The 20,128-nt window shown below is 39.1% G+C and overlaps 1 protein-coding gene across 1 annotated transcript in view; it reads right to left on the bottom strand.

Annotated features, from left to right (window-relative positions):
• The window catches only part of SLC35F2 (solute carrier family 35 member F2), a 47,232-nt gene that overhangs the window by 6,209 nt on the left and 20,895 nt on the right, over positions 1-20,128 (bottom strand). The window contains exons 3-7 of the mRNA XM_089508468.1: positions 18,061-18,188; positions 13,879-14,038; positions 8,546-8,702; positions 4,538-4,590; positions 2,528-2,682 (exon numbers count right to left, since the gene is read on the bottom strand). Of these exons, the coding sequence (XP_089364594.1) occupies positions 2,528-2,682; positions 4,538-4,590; positions 8,546-8,702; positions 13,879-14,038; positions 18,061-18,188 (653 nt within the window). The remainder of the gene's footprint in view (positions 1-2,527; positions 2,683-4,537; positions 4,591-8,545; positions 8,703-13,878; positions 14,039-18,060; positions 18,189-20,128) is intronic.

Below are 20,128 nucleotides of genomic sequence, written 5' to 3'. Positions count from 1 at the left end.
CTGGAGAGAAATGTATTTGTTTAAGGTTTGTTTTTGTTTTTAACTTTCTGGATATAAATATGACTGTAATTAATAACTTGGATATGCTTTCAACTCATACTAGGCTTCTAAGACGCTTTGGGATAAGTGTTAGGCCGAATACCATTTTAAAATTTTTGTCAAAATTAGTTTAGCAATGTGGTTAGAAAAACAAGAGAGTTGTTGCTAAAGAGTTGGTATCAGCCAACTTGGCTGCTGTCCTTTGTTTTAGGGGGAAAGTGGAGGTGCATCATTCAGATATAAGCAATAATTTGGATTCTGCAGGTAAAAAAAACTACAGAGAGAAAACTCTTAAATTCTTCTCTAATACCCTCAAAAACAAAGGAAATTTTTCTATCATTTTCTCTGAGAGATAAATTATCACAGCAAAAATAGCGCCCAGCTTCTTCTGTTATTGAGATACTGGATACTGTGTCCATGACAGGAGGAAATTGTTCTAATCTCAAGATTTTAAACTCACAATATGCAGAGGGGATACCATATTATCATCTTTTCATGTTCCATAACATCACGAGATATTAAAAGGAAATACACTCAAGTTAGAAGATAACTGATAAAACTTTTTCTCCTCAACATAACTGGACAATTGATGTTTCTTTCTGCAGATGCTAAAAGAAACTGGAAAAGAATCGCACCCTGGTCCCCAGAATCATAGTCTAATACTCAAACCAGTACATCATGCTGGATATCTAAATACATATGTACATACAATCATATGTAAGGCCAGAGTCCATAAATACAGGCAATGTGTTTATTTAAATCAGGATGGAGAAAAATATGGTCTGCAGGCCCCCAAAAGTCCCAGCCTAATTATTTGTTATCTGTTATTTTTTTTACTAAAATTTTCCCCATCAACATTTTTTCAGCCAAAACAAGCAGATTTTAGTCATTTTATTCCATCAAATGTTTGTCTGAAGGGGGTACTGAGAAAGCCACAAGCCTTCCTTACCTCCCCCCATTGCATGTCCCCTGGGACTTCACAATGCCTGGTCTTGGGCTGGGATCAGGGTCGAGGGGGAGAAGTACAAATTATAGAAGACTGACCCATGCAGACAGGCCCTGAATTTCATATGTATTTTTGTATTTCTGAGTAGTATTATTTTTTGACATGCACTGTAAAATCCATGAATTTCGAAGGAAATAATGATACAACATGCTACACTATAAAATATTACAGATTTTTAGCTGATCTGTCCTTGCTGCAAGAGAAAGCAGGACTGAAGCCCAAGTGAGGGAAAGGAGGCTACAGGTGAGCAAAGGGATGCAGTAGCATCAGCAAGTGGGAGGAAAGGCTTGATAGGGGTAGATGGGCACAGACAGAAGGAGCCACAAGTAAAGCACAAGGCTTCTGACAATAGTGATGGTGGCTGGAAACAGATCCAAAGGTAATCAGCCCACTATGGCTTCAGCTGCCTGGAAGAGGAGAAAAACACCTCCACCTTCATGGCGCAGAAAACACCCCTTTGAGCCCACTTCCAAACATGTATCTTCTGGCTGGGCCTACACAGTTACCAAGTCACATGTGATGCAAGAGGGGGGTAGCCCCAGATTTGACTCAGAGGCAAGTCAGGAAGGTGGCTGGCAGAGAGGGTTGTGGTTGCAGGTGGCAATGATTGTGTTTTTCCCCTCCACACGAAAACTCAAGGGACTTCGCAGGAACTTTGGGAACTCAAACACATTTTTTTCACTACGGCCAACTCAAACCAAAACTTGGACTATCATCAAAGCTCTGGCAGATCAGTATGTATTGTTACATTCTGTTTGATGTTTCAAAAGCAATAAAAGCCCTTTTTGACTGATAAAATTCTCTCATCAGGTGACTGACAGAAGAAATATGGCCTAATCCTCAAAAAAATTATCTTCACAGTAAGGCATGCTACTAGCCCAAAAAAGCCAGGTTTGAATGCTCTGCCACTAATTAGCTTAATATGTCTCCTGTGGATTTGTCTTTTTTAAGAAGCTCAATCCCATCAAGCAGCTCAGACCATAAAGTTGGGAGAAAAATAGAGGATTTTAACCACTTTCCATATAATGTTGTGTGATTAACTTGCTTAGCTAATGGAGGGCACCAGGTCAGAGAAGGCTGCCTTAATACATGGCTCTTGAAGAAATTATGACCATGTTAATAAACTGCTTAAAAGGGTTAAAAGGTCTTTCAGGCCACATTGGGGTAAATATCTTTCAAAGCAGACACGAAAGGAAGAAATTTGGCTTCATGGTAATGAAGCACTTAATATTATCAGGGGGAAATGGAGCTCTGTTTCTGAAGAAAAGAAAATCTCTAAAACTTAAAAGAGGTTGAATATTGTAGTGAAGCCAAGGAATGTTTACAACTCCAACTGTTCATTCACTCAGAGTCTCTCACGATCAATTTAAGAACTCAGTTTAGTACTGAGGATCCTAATGACTGAGAGAACCATCCCAGCAGAGAGACAGCTGGTTGACAGATAATCAGATCCTAGAAAAGTTCCTTTTGACTCTGCCTTACCTTGTAGCCAAACAGGAACAGCCCAAAGAACAGACTGTAGAGATCAGCTGTCAAAATGCCCAAGTTGACAGAGGTGGCACTGGTAACCTTGATCACCACTGGCATGAAGCTGTAGAGCCCAAACATGCAAAGGGCAAAAGCCAGGAACAGCAAAACTGAAAGGCAAGACAGTGCCTTAATATCTAAAGACAGTGAACACGAACATTATAAAAGTAGGAAAGAGAAGGACAATACTCTCAGGAGCCCTTAAGCTCAAATACACACAGGGATATACAGAAGTAATGAAAATCCCTGTTGGATCAAACCAAGGATCTACTTAGTCCTGCACCCTGCTTCTCCCCAGTGCCCAACCTGCCACCCTTGGGAAGAGCCAACAAGTGAGGCTTCTCTCCCAGAAGCTGGCATACAGCACAGTACATAGCCTCAGTATGGTGGTTAGGTAATTTTATATTCTGAAAGTAACAATCTTACTCAGGGCCTGGAAGCGGGGGGATGTCAGCTCTTTAGAAGGTAATGTTTATTGATTTGCTTACTTCAATATCTGATATATCAGCCTTCTAGCACAAGTGATGCCCTGGATGTCTGCCTAAAAGTACTACCATGATTATGTCACTGCAAAACCTTTGATCCCAGAGATTCTATACAGACCAAAATGAAGAACAGCCAACAATGCACGGATCCTCCCTGATGTTTAGTTCACCTTTAGAAAAGCAGTCACCTGCATACCATGGCAGTGAATTCCATAAATCATGCAATGTTTGAAAAGCCCTTTCGTTTTCTCTGCTCTGAATCTACTGCCAAATCAAAATCACTGGGTGATGATTGGTGGGGGGGGGGGGAGGTTCTATCCATTTTCTCTAAACTTTGCATTTTCTAAACTTTGCAAATGGCACTGGACCACAACTCGCAGTTCTAGCCAATATAGCCTTCTTGTTGTATGGCTTTAAGTTGTTTCCAAATATTGGCAACCCTAAGGCAAAGCCATCACAGGGTTTCTTGGCAAGATTTGTTCAGAGGAGGGTGCCACTGCCTTCCTGTGAGGCTGAGAGAAAGTGTGACTTGCCCAAGGTCACCCAGCAAGTTTTCATGGCCCATGGAGTATTTGGACTCTGGTTTTCTGGAGTCCTGGTCCACTGCTCACACCAGTGCACCATGCTGGCTCATCATATAGCTTATGGTAAGGAATGATGTGCACTATAGTCCAATTGTATCAGGAAGGCTGCATGATTGCCCTCCATGCTCTATCATGCCACCATACTTCAAGCCTGACAGTCATCTATTCTCTAAAGCTGTTTTTTCCCAACCAAGAGTCCATGGATGGTATTAGGACTATATCCCTCATTATCCCCCTCATTTGGCCAAAGTGAATGATGCTCATGAGGATTATAGTTCAGAAATATCTAGGGATGCAAAGGTTGCTAAACTGAAAAGCCCTATGCCCTTTTTACTTTACTTTATATATTACCCACACTGCTTCAGGAAATCTGAAGTGCTCCTTTTTACTATAGGAAGCCCTTTTTAGAGATTCACAAGTGGAATCCAGCAAGGTTTAGAGAGCCACAGCCACTCACCGTGGTCTAATAGATAAACTTTTCAACACATAAAAGCAAGTCCAAGGGGAGAGGTTTCTACAATCCCCCCCAGAAGATGCTCAGCCACATTTTACCCACCCCTGCTATATAAAACACCTTAATAAATGGGACAAAACCCAGGGGGGAAATAGATGTGTTTACATCCCAAGAGTTTAAATTTAGCAAGGAAAAAAAGATATGAAATATAAAGTTTGATAGCACTGTTCACTATTTTTGCCAGAAGGGGTGGAGGGCAGTTGGATTCAGTATGTTTTTCTCCCTGAACTGTTGGCTATCAACTGAGAAATCCATTCCCTCCCAAAGTCCACTGTACTTCTTAAATCACGAGACAAAGACACACATTATGAAAATACCACCCTAGAGTGATACAGATAGCTTTCCAAAGGTTGTCAGTGCTGATATTTCAGCTTACACATACCAATTTTCCAGTTCCACTGAATATTGGCTATGTCTTTATGTTCCACAATGGCTCTAAAGGAAATGTAGAGAAAGGCAGGCAGGAAGAAGAAAAACAAAAGGAAAGCATTGAAATTAAAATCCAGAATCCAATTCATGATTAAGAATTAATGTTAAAACAGTTTTATCTTTCAACCTACTCCTTCACACGTTTATTTAAACACAAGTCCTACTGAGTTCAGTGGAACTTACTCTCAAATCACTGTGCATGGGATTAAATCCTGGGTGGTGATGACACACACACAAGAGTATTTTGGCACCCCAAAGATTTATAATGGCATAAACCAGCCTAACCTGGTGATCTCAAAGTATGTTAAACTAGAGTTCTGATGGGAGTTGTAATTTGACATGGACAATGGCCATGCTAGCTGGGTACTATGGGAGTTGTAGTTCAACACATTTGGAGGACATCAGTTTGAAGAAGGGTGGCACAAACTGTCATAAAACAGAGATTAATTAAACCCACTGGGTTTATTTAATTTCATTTAAATATTTTTAACTCCTTTTGGCTCCTTAATGGAGCCACTCAGACAGTAAATGCAATCAATAAAAATGCTTTCAATAAAAACAATCAAACAATAAAATAATACTCCTAAAAATAGACATTCACAATCAAAGAAAAGGGGCAGCATGTGTTCCCCTGCTGAAATGAAAAATCGAGTCCTGCTTACTGTGTTATTTCCACAAAGAGTCTCAGAAAATCCAACATTGAAAGCAAAGCTTGGAACTTTTTAAAAGAAAGTAACACATCTTGAGCAATTACTTTTCTGAAACGATTTTCTTCTTTTTTTAGTAGTGAGGCAAATATAATGTCTTAGTAGCATGTTCCTAAAATGTTGCTTTTTGCTTATTTGGGTGGCTTTTTTAGCCAAAAAACAAAAACCCTCTTAAAAATGGAAATATGGCCCAAAATGGCAAAACAGCCCTCATGGCCTGCAAAAATCAACTTTTTAGAAGCAAGGTCAATGTGACTTTTTACATTTTTGAATGTCATTACGTTATTTCACAAAATACTATCATTGCACATAGCACCCTTGTTACCTCCAAAAGTAGCACATTCCTATTTGTATCCATCATTACTCACAATGTGTTTCTTTCATGTTCTCCTTCTAACACTAACTTATAAAAAACCTTGAAAACTACCTCCAGCCTGTTTGAATCAAAGCTTGGAAAAAATAACCCTCCATTCCAAATAAAACCCTCCTAGAATTCCTAGCCAACATTCCTCCAAGATAATTTCCAATGAAAATGTTCTAGCCTCTGATTTTAACCATCACATTGTCTGGCTCATTGAGAAGTACGCATCTGCAGAACATTTTACTGAAATAAAAGTTCATTACCTGAAATGTGTTCAGTTTATGATGACCAGGACTTTATTCTCCTGTTATGTGCCTAAGTATATTCCAACTTGAGGCAACCCTATCAAAAGGTTTTCTTGACAAGCTGTATTTAGAGGAGGTTTGTCATGGGTTTCCTCATAGTCTGAAAGAATGTAACTTGCCCAAAGTCACTCAATGGGTTTCCATGACTGAACAGAGATGTGAATCCTGGTCCTCCAGAGTTCCAGTCCCAACACTTAATACCACTACATTATACTGGCTCTGGCTCCTTTATGAGGACTTTGATGGACTTTATTAAAACATATACAATAATAGTATAATTCCTTTAGGAAAGTCAGCAAAGCTTCACTTGAACCCAGATGTATTTAATATTTTTCTCAGATCTAATCTGCACTGCAGTAATAAAGACGTTTGACAACACTTACTGCCATGACTCAATGCTATGAAGTTCTGGGATTTGTAGTTTTGTGAGATATTTCGCCTTTGCTGTCAGAGAACTCTGATGTCCTACCAAACTACAAATCCCAGAATTCTATAGCATTTTGCCATGGTAGTCAAAGTGTTTTCAAAGTGCATTATTTTTGCAGTGCAGATGCAGCTTTAGTTGCAATCAACTGACAAGCCACAGCAAGTAAACATTTTTAAAGGTTTGTCTAGCTGGTAATGTCAGTGGACCTTGCAAGAACATAGCACAGCATAGAAGACTCCGGCTCACTGTTGCATTCCGTATCTTCCAACTCTCCCACTTTGGCGAGGACAGTCCTGATCAATCCTCTGTCACCCCTTATTCAGCTGTGTTTAAAATGTCCCAATTTCTCTTACCTTCTACCACTTTCCTCCTTTGTCCTTAGTTTACTTCAGTTACTACAAACTGAGTTCAAGGTCCAAAAATAGTTTGCAACCAATGAACTCAGATCTGGTGACAGTGGAGGAGAGGGCAGCAGGCTCAGGCAAAAGCAACTTGCTGCAGCCTCTCCTAGCTTGTGTGTTCCTCCTCATTATAACTTTTGTGACCCTACCACACGCTGATGTTGCTGGACCATACATGTCCTAGTTTTCATCTGGCAAATACTGAACAGCATACTGTCTAGTCAACCAGTCCTCTCCATTCCCGTTCCTAGCAGTCAATCAGCTTTTCATGCCTACCAAGCATTCTCAATTGGGGGGGGCGTGTTGTACCCCTTATTTGGGTTCTTGTTTTCCAAAATATTTTTAAAATACTTCTGTGGATGTTGTTCTCCTCTCCCCCCCCCCCAATTTTTTTTTGCTGACACTTCCCACTTGTGTGCCATTTCAGCTATACATATGGATAATGAATTTGCTATTAATATGTTGTTGTGGCTGTGTGCCTTTCAAGTCATTTTCAACTTTTGGCGACCCTATCATGGGGTTTTGTTGTCAAGACTTGTTCAGAGGGGATTTGCCTTTGCCTCTCTCTGAGGCTGAGAGAGTGTGACTTGTCCAAGGTCACCCTGTAGGTTTTATAGCTAGGCAAGGATTCAAATCCTGGACTCCAGAGTCTCCAGAGTCCTAGTCCAATGATCAAACCACTACACCATGCTGGTGTATATTGCATTACCTTACAAGGCAGTATTTAAAAAGTTTTGCCAATGATTAATTCCAGAGTTTTACATTTCTTTCTGCAATATGGTAACTATTATACACACACACACACACACACACACACACACACACGGCATCAGTGCCTTTAATGCTTCCAGAGGTAAGTAGTAGCAAACTGGTTGCAACACAGGCTGCATCAACACTGCAGAAATACCATTTTAACTACCCTGGGTCAATGCTATGGAAATCTGGGAACTGTACAATAGTTTTGTGAGACATTTAGCTTTCTCTGTCAGAGATTTCTGGTGCCACAACAAACTACAAATCCCAGGATTCCATAACATTGAGCCATGGCAGTCAAACTGGATTATTTTTGCTGTACAGATGCAGCCATAGAGACATAGCAAAAAAAACAGACTAGCTTGGTTTTTACTTGATATGCAACTGCAAAGACTCAAGACCCTTCTCTGCAAAACAGTGGCAACATGAGTCCAAAAAAGCAAGATCCTAATACAGCCAATAATTAACCCAACCAAGAGTCCTTAATCCTGTGACAAGTTCCACAAAGATCAAGGAGATTAATTGCATGAATAGCCATTTACAAGAGCTGAAATTCCCACAGATAGCATGACCAGCACATAAACAAGAAGAAATCAGTATGAAAAGAAAACTAAAGAGAAGCTAAGTATGGGAGAACTAAGAAGCACAGGCAATCAAATAAAATTCTAAATGTTTAGGTCTGCCAGCAAACAATCCAGAGATCTCCCAGGATTTTATGTCCTGTGGCAGCCTGCTATGTAAGGTGCGGGAGAGGGATGGACGAAAGGACCAGGGGCTGAACCAGCGAGCTGCCTGATCTCCTAATTTGGTCATGAATTTAAATGTAAAAGGAGAATCTCCAAGTTACAACCTGGAAACACTACAGACACCCATGTTTTGGAAGAGACTAAATGCAGTGTGAACAATGGATTAGTGACACATCCACCAATTCATGGAAAGGAAGAAATCATTCTGTGATGTGGATGGTTTGCTTAATTACAATTAAAGTACATATAATAGATCCTTACAGCTGCAGACCGCTGATAATAGTCCCAAACAAGCCCACCATTCCTAGAAACTCCACTCTGCTCAGATTTTTCACAATGTATTCCTCACTCACATTCGAAATAGCATACAACGAAGCGCCAAGAAGGACTAGGACATCGCCAATCACCACGTCGCTCCCTGTACAGAAAACATGAATTGATTTTAAAAAAAGAAACTGATGTAAAATACAATATATGGGAATCTTAAATCTTAAAAAAGCAGCACTTTATGTAATTATGCCTATAATACCCATTATAATATTATATAATAATAATAATAATATATTACATAATAATAATATTATACATATTTTATGGGTATATGGCACTTTTAATGACAAATAAAAAAGTAATTGGTACTTACTAATGAATTGCTTTTTTCTGTTTTGTTTATCATATGCATGTGAACGAAATGAGTCTGGTGTCGTCCATCAAAATACAAGCTTTCTTCCTCGGATAAGTTTGTTATTTAGTTTTCTTCTATTAAAGATTATCCACAATTTAGCATTATATTTGAATCCCAAACTGTGGTTAATCTTAACTATGGTTTATGGAAACAAGCCACTTTTGTAAACCACAGTTTGAAACAAACCACATTTAAGATTTTACTTATTGTTTACATACATATCCCTTCTTTCCTCCAGTAAATTCAAGACAGCATACACATCTCTTTTCACTATACAGTTGGCCTTTCTTATACACGGATTTTTAATACACAGATTCAAGCATACACATTTGAAAATGTTCAAAAAAAAGTATAAATTTCAAATATCAAACCTTGATTTTCCATTTTTTATAAGGGACACCATTTTGCTATGTCATTATATTTAATGGAACTTGAGCATCCACGAATTTTGTTATCCATGGGGGATCTTGGAACTAAACCCCAGCGTATAACAAGGGTCCACTGTAGTAACCTCAGAAGAACCCTGTAAGTTAGAGAGGAAGAATAACTGGCCTAAGGCCACACAGTGAGTTTCACGACTCAGTGGAGACTTGAACCTGGATGTTCCAAGTCCCAGTCCAACACTCAAACCACTGCACCACACTGGCTCTCCCTCTCATTAACCAGTTTGTCAAGTCCAAGTGACACAACAAGTTGTGGTTAACCAAAAGTGAAAGCACGAATTTCCAAACTCTTCCTCACAACTGCACCTGAAAATAAGGGGAGAGAGGTATAGCACATGGCATGGTAGGGATGGAGAGTTAGGGCAATCTCATCATAATATTAATAAGGCCAAATCCTGCCAGTCTATACTCATTTGTTGTCTGTCTTTATCCACAGAACAAGAATGGTGAATCAAATGGCAGCTCATGGGATAACTTAAGGATCTTCTCTTATATATTCTCCCTATACAGTCAAACCAGCATCAAAGATCCTGCTCTGGGATGCCTTACTAACTGAGGTATAGAAGGTGATAAAAGAGGCAGGGCCTTCTTAGCTGTGGTGCCTATATCACAGAATGCCCTCAACAGAAAAACTAGAAAAGTAGCATCATTTAGTTCACCTTGCTGTGTCATTGGAGCCTGCCAATAGCTGTCAGACTATTGATCCATCTAGCCCTGTGCTGCTGACCCTGACTGGCAGCAATCTCAAATGTTCCAGACAGGACCCACTATACTGAGCCAAATCAGACCTGATCCAGCTATCCATACATCAAGAGAACCTGACGTCACTCAAGATTTCTGGGAAACAGCAGGCTTCCCCCCCCCCCCCCCCCCAGCTTTGCTTAGTTCAGAGCAAAGTCAGGCTAAGGGCCAAAAAACGATGGAACCTCCCTGGAAGTAGCCATATGTGAGGACTGCCTCAGAGAAAGCCCAGAGAGAAAGTATGATTATGCCACAGTCAAACATAGCTTAAGAAACTGCTTTGAAATACAGCAATCTTTTAAAGTGAATTTATGAGATGTTATCTGTTACTTGGTTTGGACACCACCCTAAGAGAAATCTGAGAAATGCAAAAGATGTACTACAGGTTCTTTCTCTTTTTCTCTTACATCAATGTCCTAATTTAGCTCTCCAAGAAAGTCAATATATTGATCATTATAAGAGCTGAATCAAGTTCTGCATCTCAGAAATTTCCTAAATGAATGCTATGAGTATATTAGCATTTTGTTTAATTTTTTGAAAGCAAAAGCTTTAGTACTTGTTTTACTGGGGCTTGCTGCAACATGATTCAGTTAAGTAATCTTGTTCAATAAGAATTCAATATGTAAATTGCTGCTGTTGAGAAAGCTGCAAGCATCTCCACTGGCAGAGCTCCTGTTCCTTTCAACAAGTAGAAATTCATCACGGGAAACATTTTATATCACATTGCCAGGAAATGTGTGTTCCCAAGAAAAGGTTGGATTTCTACCTATTATGCTCTGGCCATTCTGGACCATACTGAACTTCATCTAGGGAGGGCAACTTGTAGCCATTCAGATGTTCCTGGAACAGTGGTGTCACTAACTTTATTATGATCTCTTCCCATACAACACCATACAGAATCCTTAGTCATGTTTTTTGTGCTAATGTTCCCCATAAATCATAAATCCCATATATAACTAAATGTAATGGCAACAGCTGTGACATAAACAACAAGATTAAAATTATACCTTTAAATTGATATTAAACCATGGAAACCATGCCCTATGAGCAGTGACTGAGAAAAGTGAGTACGTTTGGTCTGGAGAAAAGGAGGCTAAGGGGTGATATCATAGCCCTGCTTAAATATTTGAAGGGATGTCATATTGAGGATGGAGCAAGCTTGTTTTCTGCTGCTCCAGAGAATAGAACTTGAAGATTCTAACTAAACCTTAGGAAAAACTTCCTGACAGTAAGAACTGTTCAACAGTGGAACACAGTCCCTTGGACAATGGTGGAATCTCCTTTGGAGGTTTTCAAACAGAGACTGGATGGCTATCTGTCGGGGGTGCTTTGATTGTTTATTCTTGCGTGGCAGGTGGTTGGACAAGGTGGCCGTTGAAGATGCCAGCCACAGATGCTGGTGAAACGTCAGGAAGAAACGCTTCTAGAACATGGCCACATAGCCCGAAAAACCCACAAAAAATATGGGAACTGCAGGCCAATAATATCTGAAGGACCCCATGTTCCCTATCCAAGATCCAGGGCACAGATAACCATTTCGTTTTGTTTAGGGCTGAACTAAGAGTTGAGAAAGACTGAGGAGGAGGCTGCGTTCCAGAAGCAGATGGCGCTAAAGGCATAAGAGAAACAACATCTTCTTACCTATAAGGTGGTGCAGTGGTTAAATGCCAGTACTGCAGACACAATGTTGTGAGTTCGATCTCAGGTGTTCCAAGGCTGACTAAGACTTACATCCTTTCTTAGGTTGGTAAAATGAGTACCCAGCTTGTTGGGGGCAATTGGCTTACAGACTGTAAAAGGTTTAGTGGTGAGTTCACTATTAAGCAGTATAGAAATGTAAATGCTATTTCTGTGTGTACTTAGAAGGGAGCACCAGGGAAATAGCTTCCCCAGGCTACAAACCAGAGCTTGGTTCTATACAGCAGTTTTCTGGGCTTTAAACAGTCTCTTATCTCCAATCATTGACTGGAAAAGAAACTTGCAGGGCTGGATGGGGGAATAGTTGTGAATTGCAACTGCTTGAAAGTAAGGTAGGAAAGGCTCCACATCTTTGATGAAAGACAAAATCTCTGACTTCAGAAAAAACCAAATAATGTTGAAAAGGAAGTGAGAAAGGTCTGGCAGAAATGATAATATAGTTGTTTCCAGTATGGTTGGAAGAGATCTCTCACCCTGATCAAGAGCAGGAAATACATTGCTGCGTGACACACCACAATCATAAATCAGATGCTTATCAATAAAAAAACCTGTCTGTGTCACACTACTTTTAAGTGGGTCAGCATCTTCATGTTCAGAGATCCTGTGTGACTGTGTGCCAATTGGAGGGGGGCTACTGTTCATGTACATCCCGGAGGCCTGTGGATGACTTTTCTTGGGAAAAAGCACGATGGAACCAGTGTACTTAACATAAAATACATGTTTTCTGCACAGAAAAACCACATACAGTTCTGCACAGATTTTCCCCAATGAAGTCCTGAAGTACAAAGATTCTTGTGGCTGCTCTCCTTTTCCTCAGCAGGGCAGCTTGTGAGTCAAAACATCTTTTTTTATTGAAGATGCAAGTATTAATACTTTTATTAATATTCATAACCCTACCTCAGATCTCAGGGAAGTATAAGGGACTATGGCCTCCTGTTGTTACTGTATTATTACTGCCCTAATATTTGTACTGAACAGTATTTTTTTGCTGCTAGGGGAAAGAGTTATTATTGTGTAATGTTTTGAGAATATATAGGACTATAGTCTCCTGCTGCTATTGTATTATTATTGTCCTAGTATTTGTATTGAACTGTATTTTTTGCTGCTAGGGGAAAGTTGATATTTGTTAGTTAGATTAACTATGTTAGGGTATATTTTAATTTATTATGTTGATACTTTGGATTTTGTTCTTTGTATTTTTCTCTATATATATTTATATATATTTTCCTTGCTTTAGACATTAGGTTTATGTTTTGTGTTCTGGTTTATGTTGACTATATGATTATTTTTTGTATCTAATGTATCCACTTTGATTCCGTGGGGGAAAGGCGGAATAGAAATTATATATATATATATATATATATATATATATATATATTACATTACATTCAGACTATCTATCCCCTTTACACTGAAAAGGCTCTCTCAAGGAAATTCACAAGAGAAAAGAAGAAACTACCTCCTCCCCACCAAAAGCCTGTATATCCCTTCCAACCATCCAGTGTGAAAGAGGAAGCTGATTGCTAGAGAAGGAGGGAAATTGCACAGAACGGGACTTCAACTGTAACTCATTTAAGCTTACAAATGCAAAGTTACCTGGCTCCTTCAGCTCCCCCCTTGCAACCCTGCCCTAACCCTTCATTAGCTCATCTCCCCAACACTCCAAAAACACTTTGATTACAGGGAAGGAGATGCAAGAACAGAAAACTTTCTTTTCATGAACTTTGTTAAAGATCATTGGGAACCAAGTGACACTCTACATTTCCACATCAGTGTCTTATTTGAGAATATATACTTGAGTATATAGATAGCCTCTGTATCTTTTCTCTTTTCAGCCATGTTCCAAAAATACCTTTTAATTCAACATTCAGCAGCCTGCATTTTCTGCTGAGGCAAGAAAATTATGATTTCTTCCAAACAGACATATTGGTTGGACACACTCCAATATTAAGTTCCATAGGTTCCTTGGATGCTACCATGATTATAATATTTGCACATTTCACTGTTACATGTTGCTCAGATCTCACCTTCACCATCTGGTCTCCCAGCTAAAATATCTGCACCGACCATGGTCCCTACACCCAACAGGCAGACAGCAACAGCAATAAAATGGATCAGTTTGTATCTTGCACGGAGGATGAACCATGATAAAGCCATCAGCACAGGTATCCCAAAACAGTCTAGGAGCTGCCAGGCACAGAAAGAAACAAATCATGATCACACAGAGGGTCACACAATTTCTTATTATCACATTGATAACCAGATAGCAAATATTCAGGATACATGACCTAACCAGTGTAAATCCTGTTAAATGGCCAAAGGGCACAATCAAACTAAACTCAGCTGAGACTAAAGGGGATTTTAAATCCTTTTCCAAATTCTTCACTGAGACTTTGATGTGACTTACTCTTTGGTGAATTGCCTCCTGAAGTCCTCCTGCATTACGTTTTGCCATAGAAAACACAACTTTTGAGATTTTTTAAAAATCTGCTTCCACTTACTACTGAAACACAGTCAAAACCCATAAAAAGTTAGATAAAACTTGTGTTGCTACACCTTCCATGCTTAAAAAGACCCACACTTGCCAAATAAAATATTTCCAAAATGAAAGGAAAGAAATTTGCAACATCGAATTGTCCTTTATAACCCTTCTTTCTTGTTGGTCAGAACCTGTGTAGTTATAGAACCAGTATGCATATAGGCTCCTTCCTTAGGTGATCTATATAGAAAAGAATTAACCACACACAGAGAAGTATATATAACCAGCAAACCAAATGTCTGTCAGTCTGTCAGTAGCATGAGCTTTATTTTTGTTCTTATTTAAGATTTGTCAGATTGTGCCCAAACAGATTTTGAACCCTGAGCCGGCCCCATTTCTGCATGACTGATTTACATGTCATTACATGTTGGACAATTTTGCATCAAAATTGGGTAACAGACAAACAGGGGATACCGGGATTTATTTTTCTTGTTCTCTAGCAGATGTAATGTTGTCGTTTTAAACTGTACGCCGCTTGGCAGGTTTTTATGCTGTTGCTTATTTTATTTGACCCCTACAATGTAAAGCGCTTTGCAAACTTTACAACGCTCTGTAAATAAATGTTAATAATAATGATAATAATATATGATCCATAGACATCCACTTCATTCCATTAATGCCTCAATGTGAGTCAGCCAGAAAAATTACTTTCTGGACAGCCACTCCCAAAATCCCCAACAGGAGAGATTCCAGAAATTTATAACCCAAAAATACATTTTCCAAGTCTGAAGACAGCACAGGTCTTTTAGCTGTTACTAGCTTACCTTGCTCTGCTGTCACAGGGAGGTCCTGAAAAGCCTAAGCCCAAAGCTCTGACTTATATACAATTCATATTGTAAGACACATGAGGAAAAATGGCAAAGGGGAAAAAAAGGAAAGAACCCAACTTTCTGCTTATGTACCTTACATTCCTAAAGCCGGCCATATGTTTTTACTTAAGCTAACATTAATTTTGGATGTGTGTCAATGGTTAATCCAACAATTAAACTTTTTCTCACAGTGTTACCTCCTTTAGCATTACTGAGCTATATAGGTCCAAAACACACTGCAGAAATAATCCAGGTTGAGACTGCTTTAACTGTCCTGGCTTAGTGCTAGGGAATCCTGGGGATGGTAGTTTATTGTGGCACCAGAGATCGCTGACAGAGAAGGCTAAATGTCTCACAAAACTACAGTTCCCAGAATTTGCAATATTTGTTAGAGCTTAGAAAAGTTACTTCTTTGGGCCACCAAGGAAGTCATCCAAAAGTAATGGCTGGTGGATTCTGTGAACTATAGTCTAAAAATGGCTGGTGGAGTCTGGCCTCTGCTTGATTCTTTTACAAGTTGGGTTGATATGTGTTTACTTGGAAGCAGAGCCCACTGAATTAAATATGGCCCATTTCCAAGTAGGATGACTGTAGCCTTCATTTCTGGAAAACAGCAGTGATTTTCTCTCCATTATCAACTGAGTAAATGCTACAGAACAATTCCACAAATTGCAAACAGGATGAAGGGGGAAAAGCAAACAAAATGGTTGTTCTTTCTACTCCAAGGAAAGCAGAGGAAGTTTCCCATGATGTGGAAGTTTCCAGCTGGGAAGAATTTCTGTTGAGTGCTTGTAAGAAATGTCTAACTTAAAAAAAAAATGCAGCATCTAATTAAGCAGGGATGCTCCCTTAAATTATCAAAAGGTTTTTAATTCATTACACTAAAAGATGTATTGGTGATCATTACTGTCTGAAATTTTGGCAGAATTGTGTTGAATAAGAACAATTATAATTTGGGAACTGGAGACAATCGAATAGTCCTCTGCTATGTGAAAAAACAAAAAAACCTCCTATATTTGGGATGATTCCTATCTTCTCACAAATTTTTACACAGCCTCAATCTGTCTGTACTTTGCTACAATAATTAGGTCTTACCTCATACATGATATCACAGTACCATACAGTAATCTAAATTGCTGAGATAATGATGTCACAGAATTCCCTGCATTTCCTCTGAATGAGTTGAGGGAGACCCTTCATCAAGTGACCAGTTTGGCTCAGGTGACCAAAGCTCTGGTGCAAGGGTGAGGATATTCTAGGGTAGCCCAAAGTATCCTTACCCCACAGCTGCCCTGATCTGCTCCCATCACCTGGCCCTCTGTTCCCATACCACAGCTGGTGCCTGCATGGGTGTCCCACTGAGCCACCCGGCATTATCTGGCACTGCTGCAAGTCATTCACTTCTGAGGTCAAAACAAGGAACCCAACCTTGATCATATGGCTGGGTGTCCTGTTCTGATCTCAGAGTGAGTGACCCACAACAGCTACATGATCAAGGCTGGGCAGCTCAGCAGGATTCCCATGTAGCCAGCTGCTGTGGGAACAGAAGATCTGGAGTAACAGGTTATTTAAAACCATTTTAAAGGTGTTGTGGAACGTAATGAATGTTGTCCTGACTTCTTGCACCCGAGCCAGGGTTAGAGAGTGTGTCATTTAAACCGGACTACGTCAGAATGAGGGGGTGGACCTTTCGGCCCATGCAGAGAGAGCCCAGGTTGTCACTTCTTGTTTTGCAATACTTAGGCTCTTCACTGCTGTTATGTAGCATGGCAAACTAAAGAGCCTTGTCCCAGCAAACTCAGTAATGGAGGTGCATTGCTTCCCTATTACTTATTTAGAGTAAGGGGCATTTTTACACAATGGTGGTAAGAACATAAGAGGCATGCAAGATCAGATGGCAGGGCTATCTAGTCCAACGTTCTGTTCATTCAATGGTCAACCAGTTGCCAGTTGGACAGGAATGAAAAGAATATTCCAAAATGTTCCTCCCACATTAGTTTTTAAAACCCGATATTTCTCAAGTCTCAGAAAACCCTGAGATAGAGAATCCTGGACTGATGAGCATCTCTAAAGTGTGGGACTTATTTTGAACAAAATTCACACTTTTTTGTACTAATATCCTTTCTTTTGTGCTGATATATTATTTTCTGTGCAGAAAATGCTCTTTCCTGTACACAAAAAACTCTTGTGTGTGATTTTTGTGGAGTTCCCAACTAAATCCTTTTGTTGCAAGAAACAGCATCTTATGCACAGAAAATAGTATTTCTTATTTATTTCTTATTTATTTATTTATACGCCCCCTTTTTCCCCGGAGGCGGCTCACAGATAAGTCGGCAAAGCAATGTCATTTTCTGCACAGAAAATGCTATCTCCTGCACAAAAATACCACATGCAAATCTTGTGCAGAATAAGTTCTAAGCTGCAAATAGTCTTCAAAAATCGCAAAGTATTCTATGATGTTCTCACAGTAAGAAGAAAATTGCTTAAATTATTTACTGCTTCCTTCAAGAACAAAATTACATTCTTACTATGGGAAGCCCTCCCAGCCGGACATGAATACAACTGCATCCTCTTTCTTAAAATCCCCAGCAACTGATATTCAGAGGTAGTAGGAGCTAAGATATAGCTAGCCCAATAGCCGTTGACGGCTCCACCGTCCATGAATGCATTGTGTTCCCTTTTAAAGACATCCAATTTGGCAGCCATCACTACATTTTATGACAAAGTGTTTAATTCTGTTCTATGTAAATACATTTTTTGTGTCTCACATCGAAACAATTCTGCAGAGACCTCTTTTTTCTTGACATTCATGCCACAATATATTTATTCATTTCCCCACAAGACTCTGTGTTCTTTTTTACCTGTACACTGGTTATAGTCGTGTATTGGTAAGCTTTTACAATGGTGTAGTTAGCTTCAACATCTGCCAGTCCAAGCAAAATATACTTCCACCATTTCCTCTTCAAGATCTGCAAGGCATTGTCACTGTCTGGAGAGAAAGCAAACACATGGGTAAATGTTGACGCATAAGCCTGTTCTCCCATGAAGGTCTCCCACAGAAGCTCTACTTTTATATTCCATCATCATCTAAGATGCTTTTAACTGGGACATGAGAGAAGGTCTTCTCTGTGGTGACATTCAAGGTCTGGAATTCCTAGAGAGACAGCACTATTTATTTACTTATTAATTAATATCCTGCCTGTCTCCTGGCACAAAGCCCAAGGTGGATCACATTAAGTTAAGAACAAAGTACAGTAAACCCCTATTTAATACAAAAGTTTTTAAAATGTTAAACATTTCCATTAAAAAAACATTAAATCACAACAGTTAAAACACATTAATATGTAAGAAGAAGCTGCCAACTTCTTTCTTTCAGTTAAGTCTCAAAGGTGCTACAAGATCTCTCTACATACTGATTCTACAGACTAACATGGCTATATCTTTGAATTCTAACATTAATACTTAGAAAAGGAATAAAAAAATAATATCCGCTATTAAAACTAGAGGCCATAGGGAGAGGAAAGAAGCCTCTTCAGACAGCATTAGCAACAAATTATTGCTATGGTATGTTTACTACCATGGAGAGAAGGGGTGCTTGTAATATTTGCTGCCTCAGATACTAAAATAACTTCATGTAAAGAAGAGAGAACATCTCAACATATTAAAACACACTAGGTTTTATTCTTAAAATAACAATACTAAGGGCAAGTCATGGTTATTATGCAATATTACTGGCTTATAGGGTGCATCTACACTGTAGAAATAATGTAGTTTGACACCACTTTAACTGCAATGTCACCATCCTGTAGAATCCTGGGATCTGCATTTTGTGAGGCACCAGCATTCTTTGGCAGAGAAGGTCAAAGATCTTGTAAAATATCCTAGGATGGAGCTATAGCACTTAAAGTGACATCAAACTGCATTATTTCTACAGTGTAAATACGACTTTACAAGGGGAACAATTGCCTCATGTAGCAAAATGTCTTTAGCCAGCCTTATTACTAAAGCAGATATGTCCTGCTTGCCTTTTGATAGTCTTTTGCCTTGATGTGAAAACTTTCCTTTTTCAGCAAGTATTTTTCTAATTCAATATTATCAATTTTAATTTCTCCAGCTCATTAACTTAAATTGTTGTAACTGATTAAAATAATAATTAATCAGATATTTAATCTCCCTGATACATTAACTTGAATTATTTGTCTCAACAATCACTTATCTCTTTCACTTGTTGTCATAAGCTTGTATTTTATCATGTTTACTTGTCTGTTGACCACCTTATAACCTGTGTTGCTGTCTTTTCTTAATGTTGCACATTCACTCAGCGGTCAACCCTGTTGAGCCTCACTTGACCCACCCAATTTGGAGTGAAGGCTGCAACTATGACAGTCCTATTAGTGGTATCCCTAAGGTTTATATATAGTATTCTATATTTAAAAAGAGAGTGAGTAGTTTTCATCTCCATCAGGAGAAATTTTTTGTAAAGCTAACAGGTCTTGCCCACTCAAGACTAAGCCAATCTCGGTAAGATATAAGATATAAACTGTAGCTGGAAAATTACCTTCATGAGATGAATTAAAATTTTGGTTGGAGTATATGGATGGGAATAGCTCCGGGGAAGGGGTGCACTGAGGTGATATTTAGTATAAAATAAGTAAAGTGTTAAAGCATATATTTGTATGAAGAAAGTGTAACAATTTGTATTGTAAAATTTAAAAATACTAATTAAAAAAAGATATAAACTGTAGCTAGGAAAATTCATTTCCCCTCTAACTACTGTGGGAATTGCAGGTAAACTCACAGGGGAGTCCAAGGAAAGTGGCAAATGATGTCATTAGCCCTGTTAAATATAAAACTCCAGGATTTTGACCTGTAATTCCTAGTTATAGTACACCACTGGACGCACCATATGAAGTAAATGTGTGCACAGAA

This window comes from Sceloporus occidentalis, unplaced genomic scaffold (assembly GCF_023333645.1).
Source record: "Sceloporus occidentalis isolate IW3139 unplaced genomic scaffold, rSceOcc1.0.p SCAF_2, whole genome shotgun sequence".
NCBI lineage: Eukaryota > Metazoa > Chordata > Lepidosauria > Squamata > Phrynosomatidae > Sceloporus > Sceloporus occidentalis.
The sequence above is the reverse complement of the archived record's forward strand: the minus strand, read 5'-3'. Positions and strand labels throughout refer to the sequence as shown.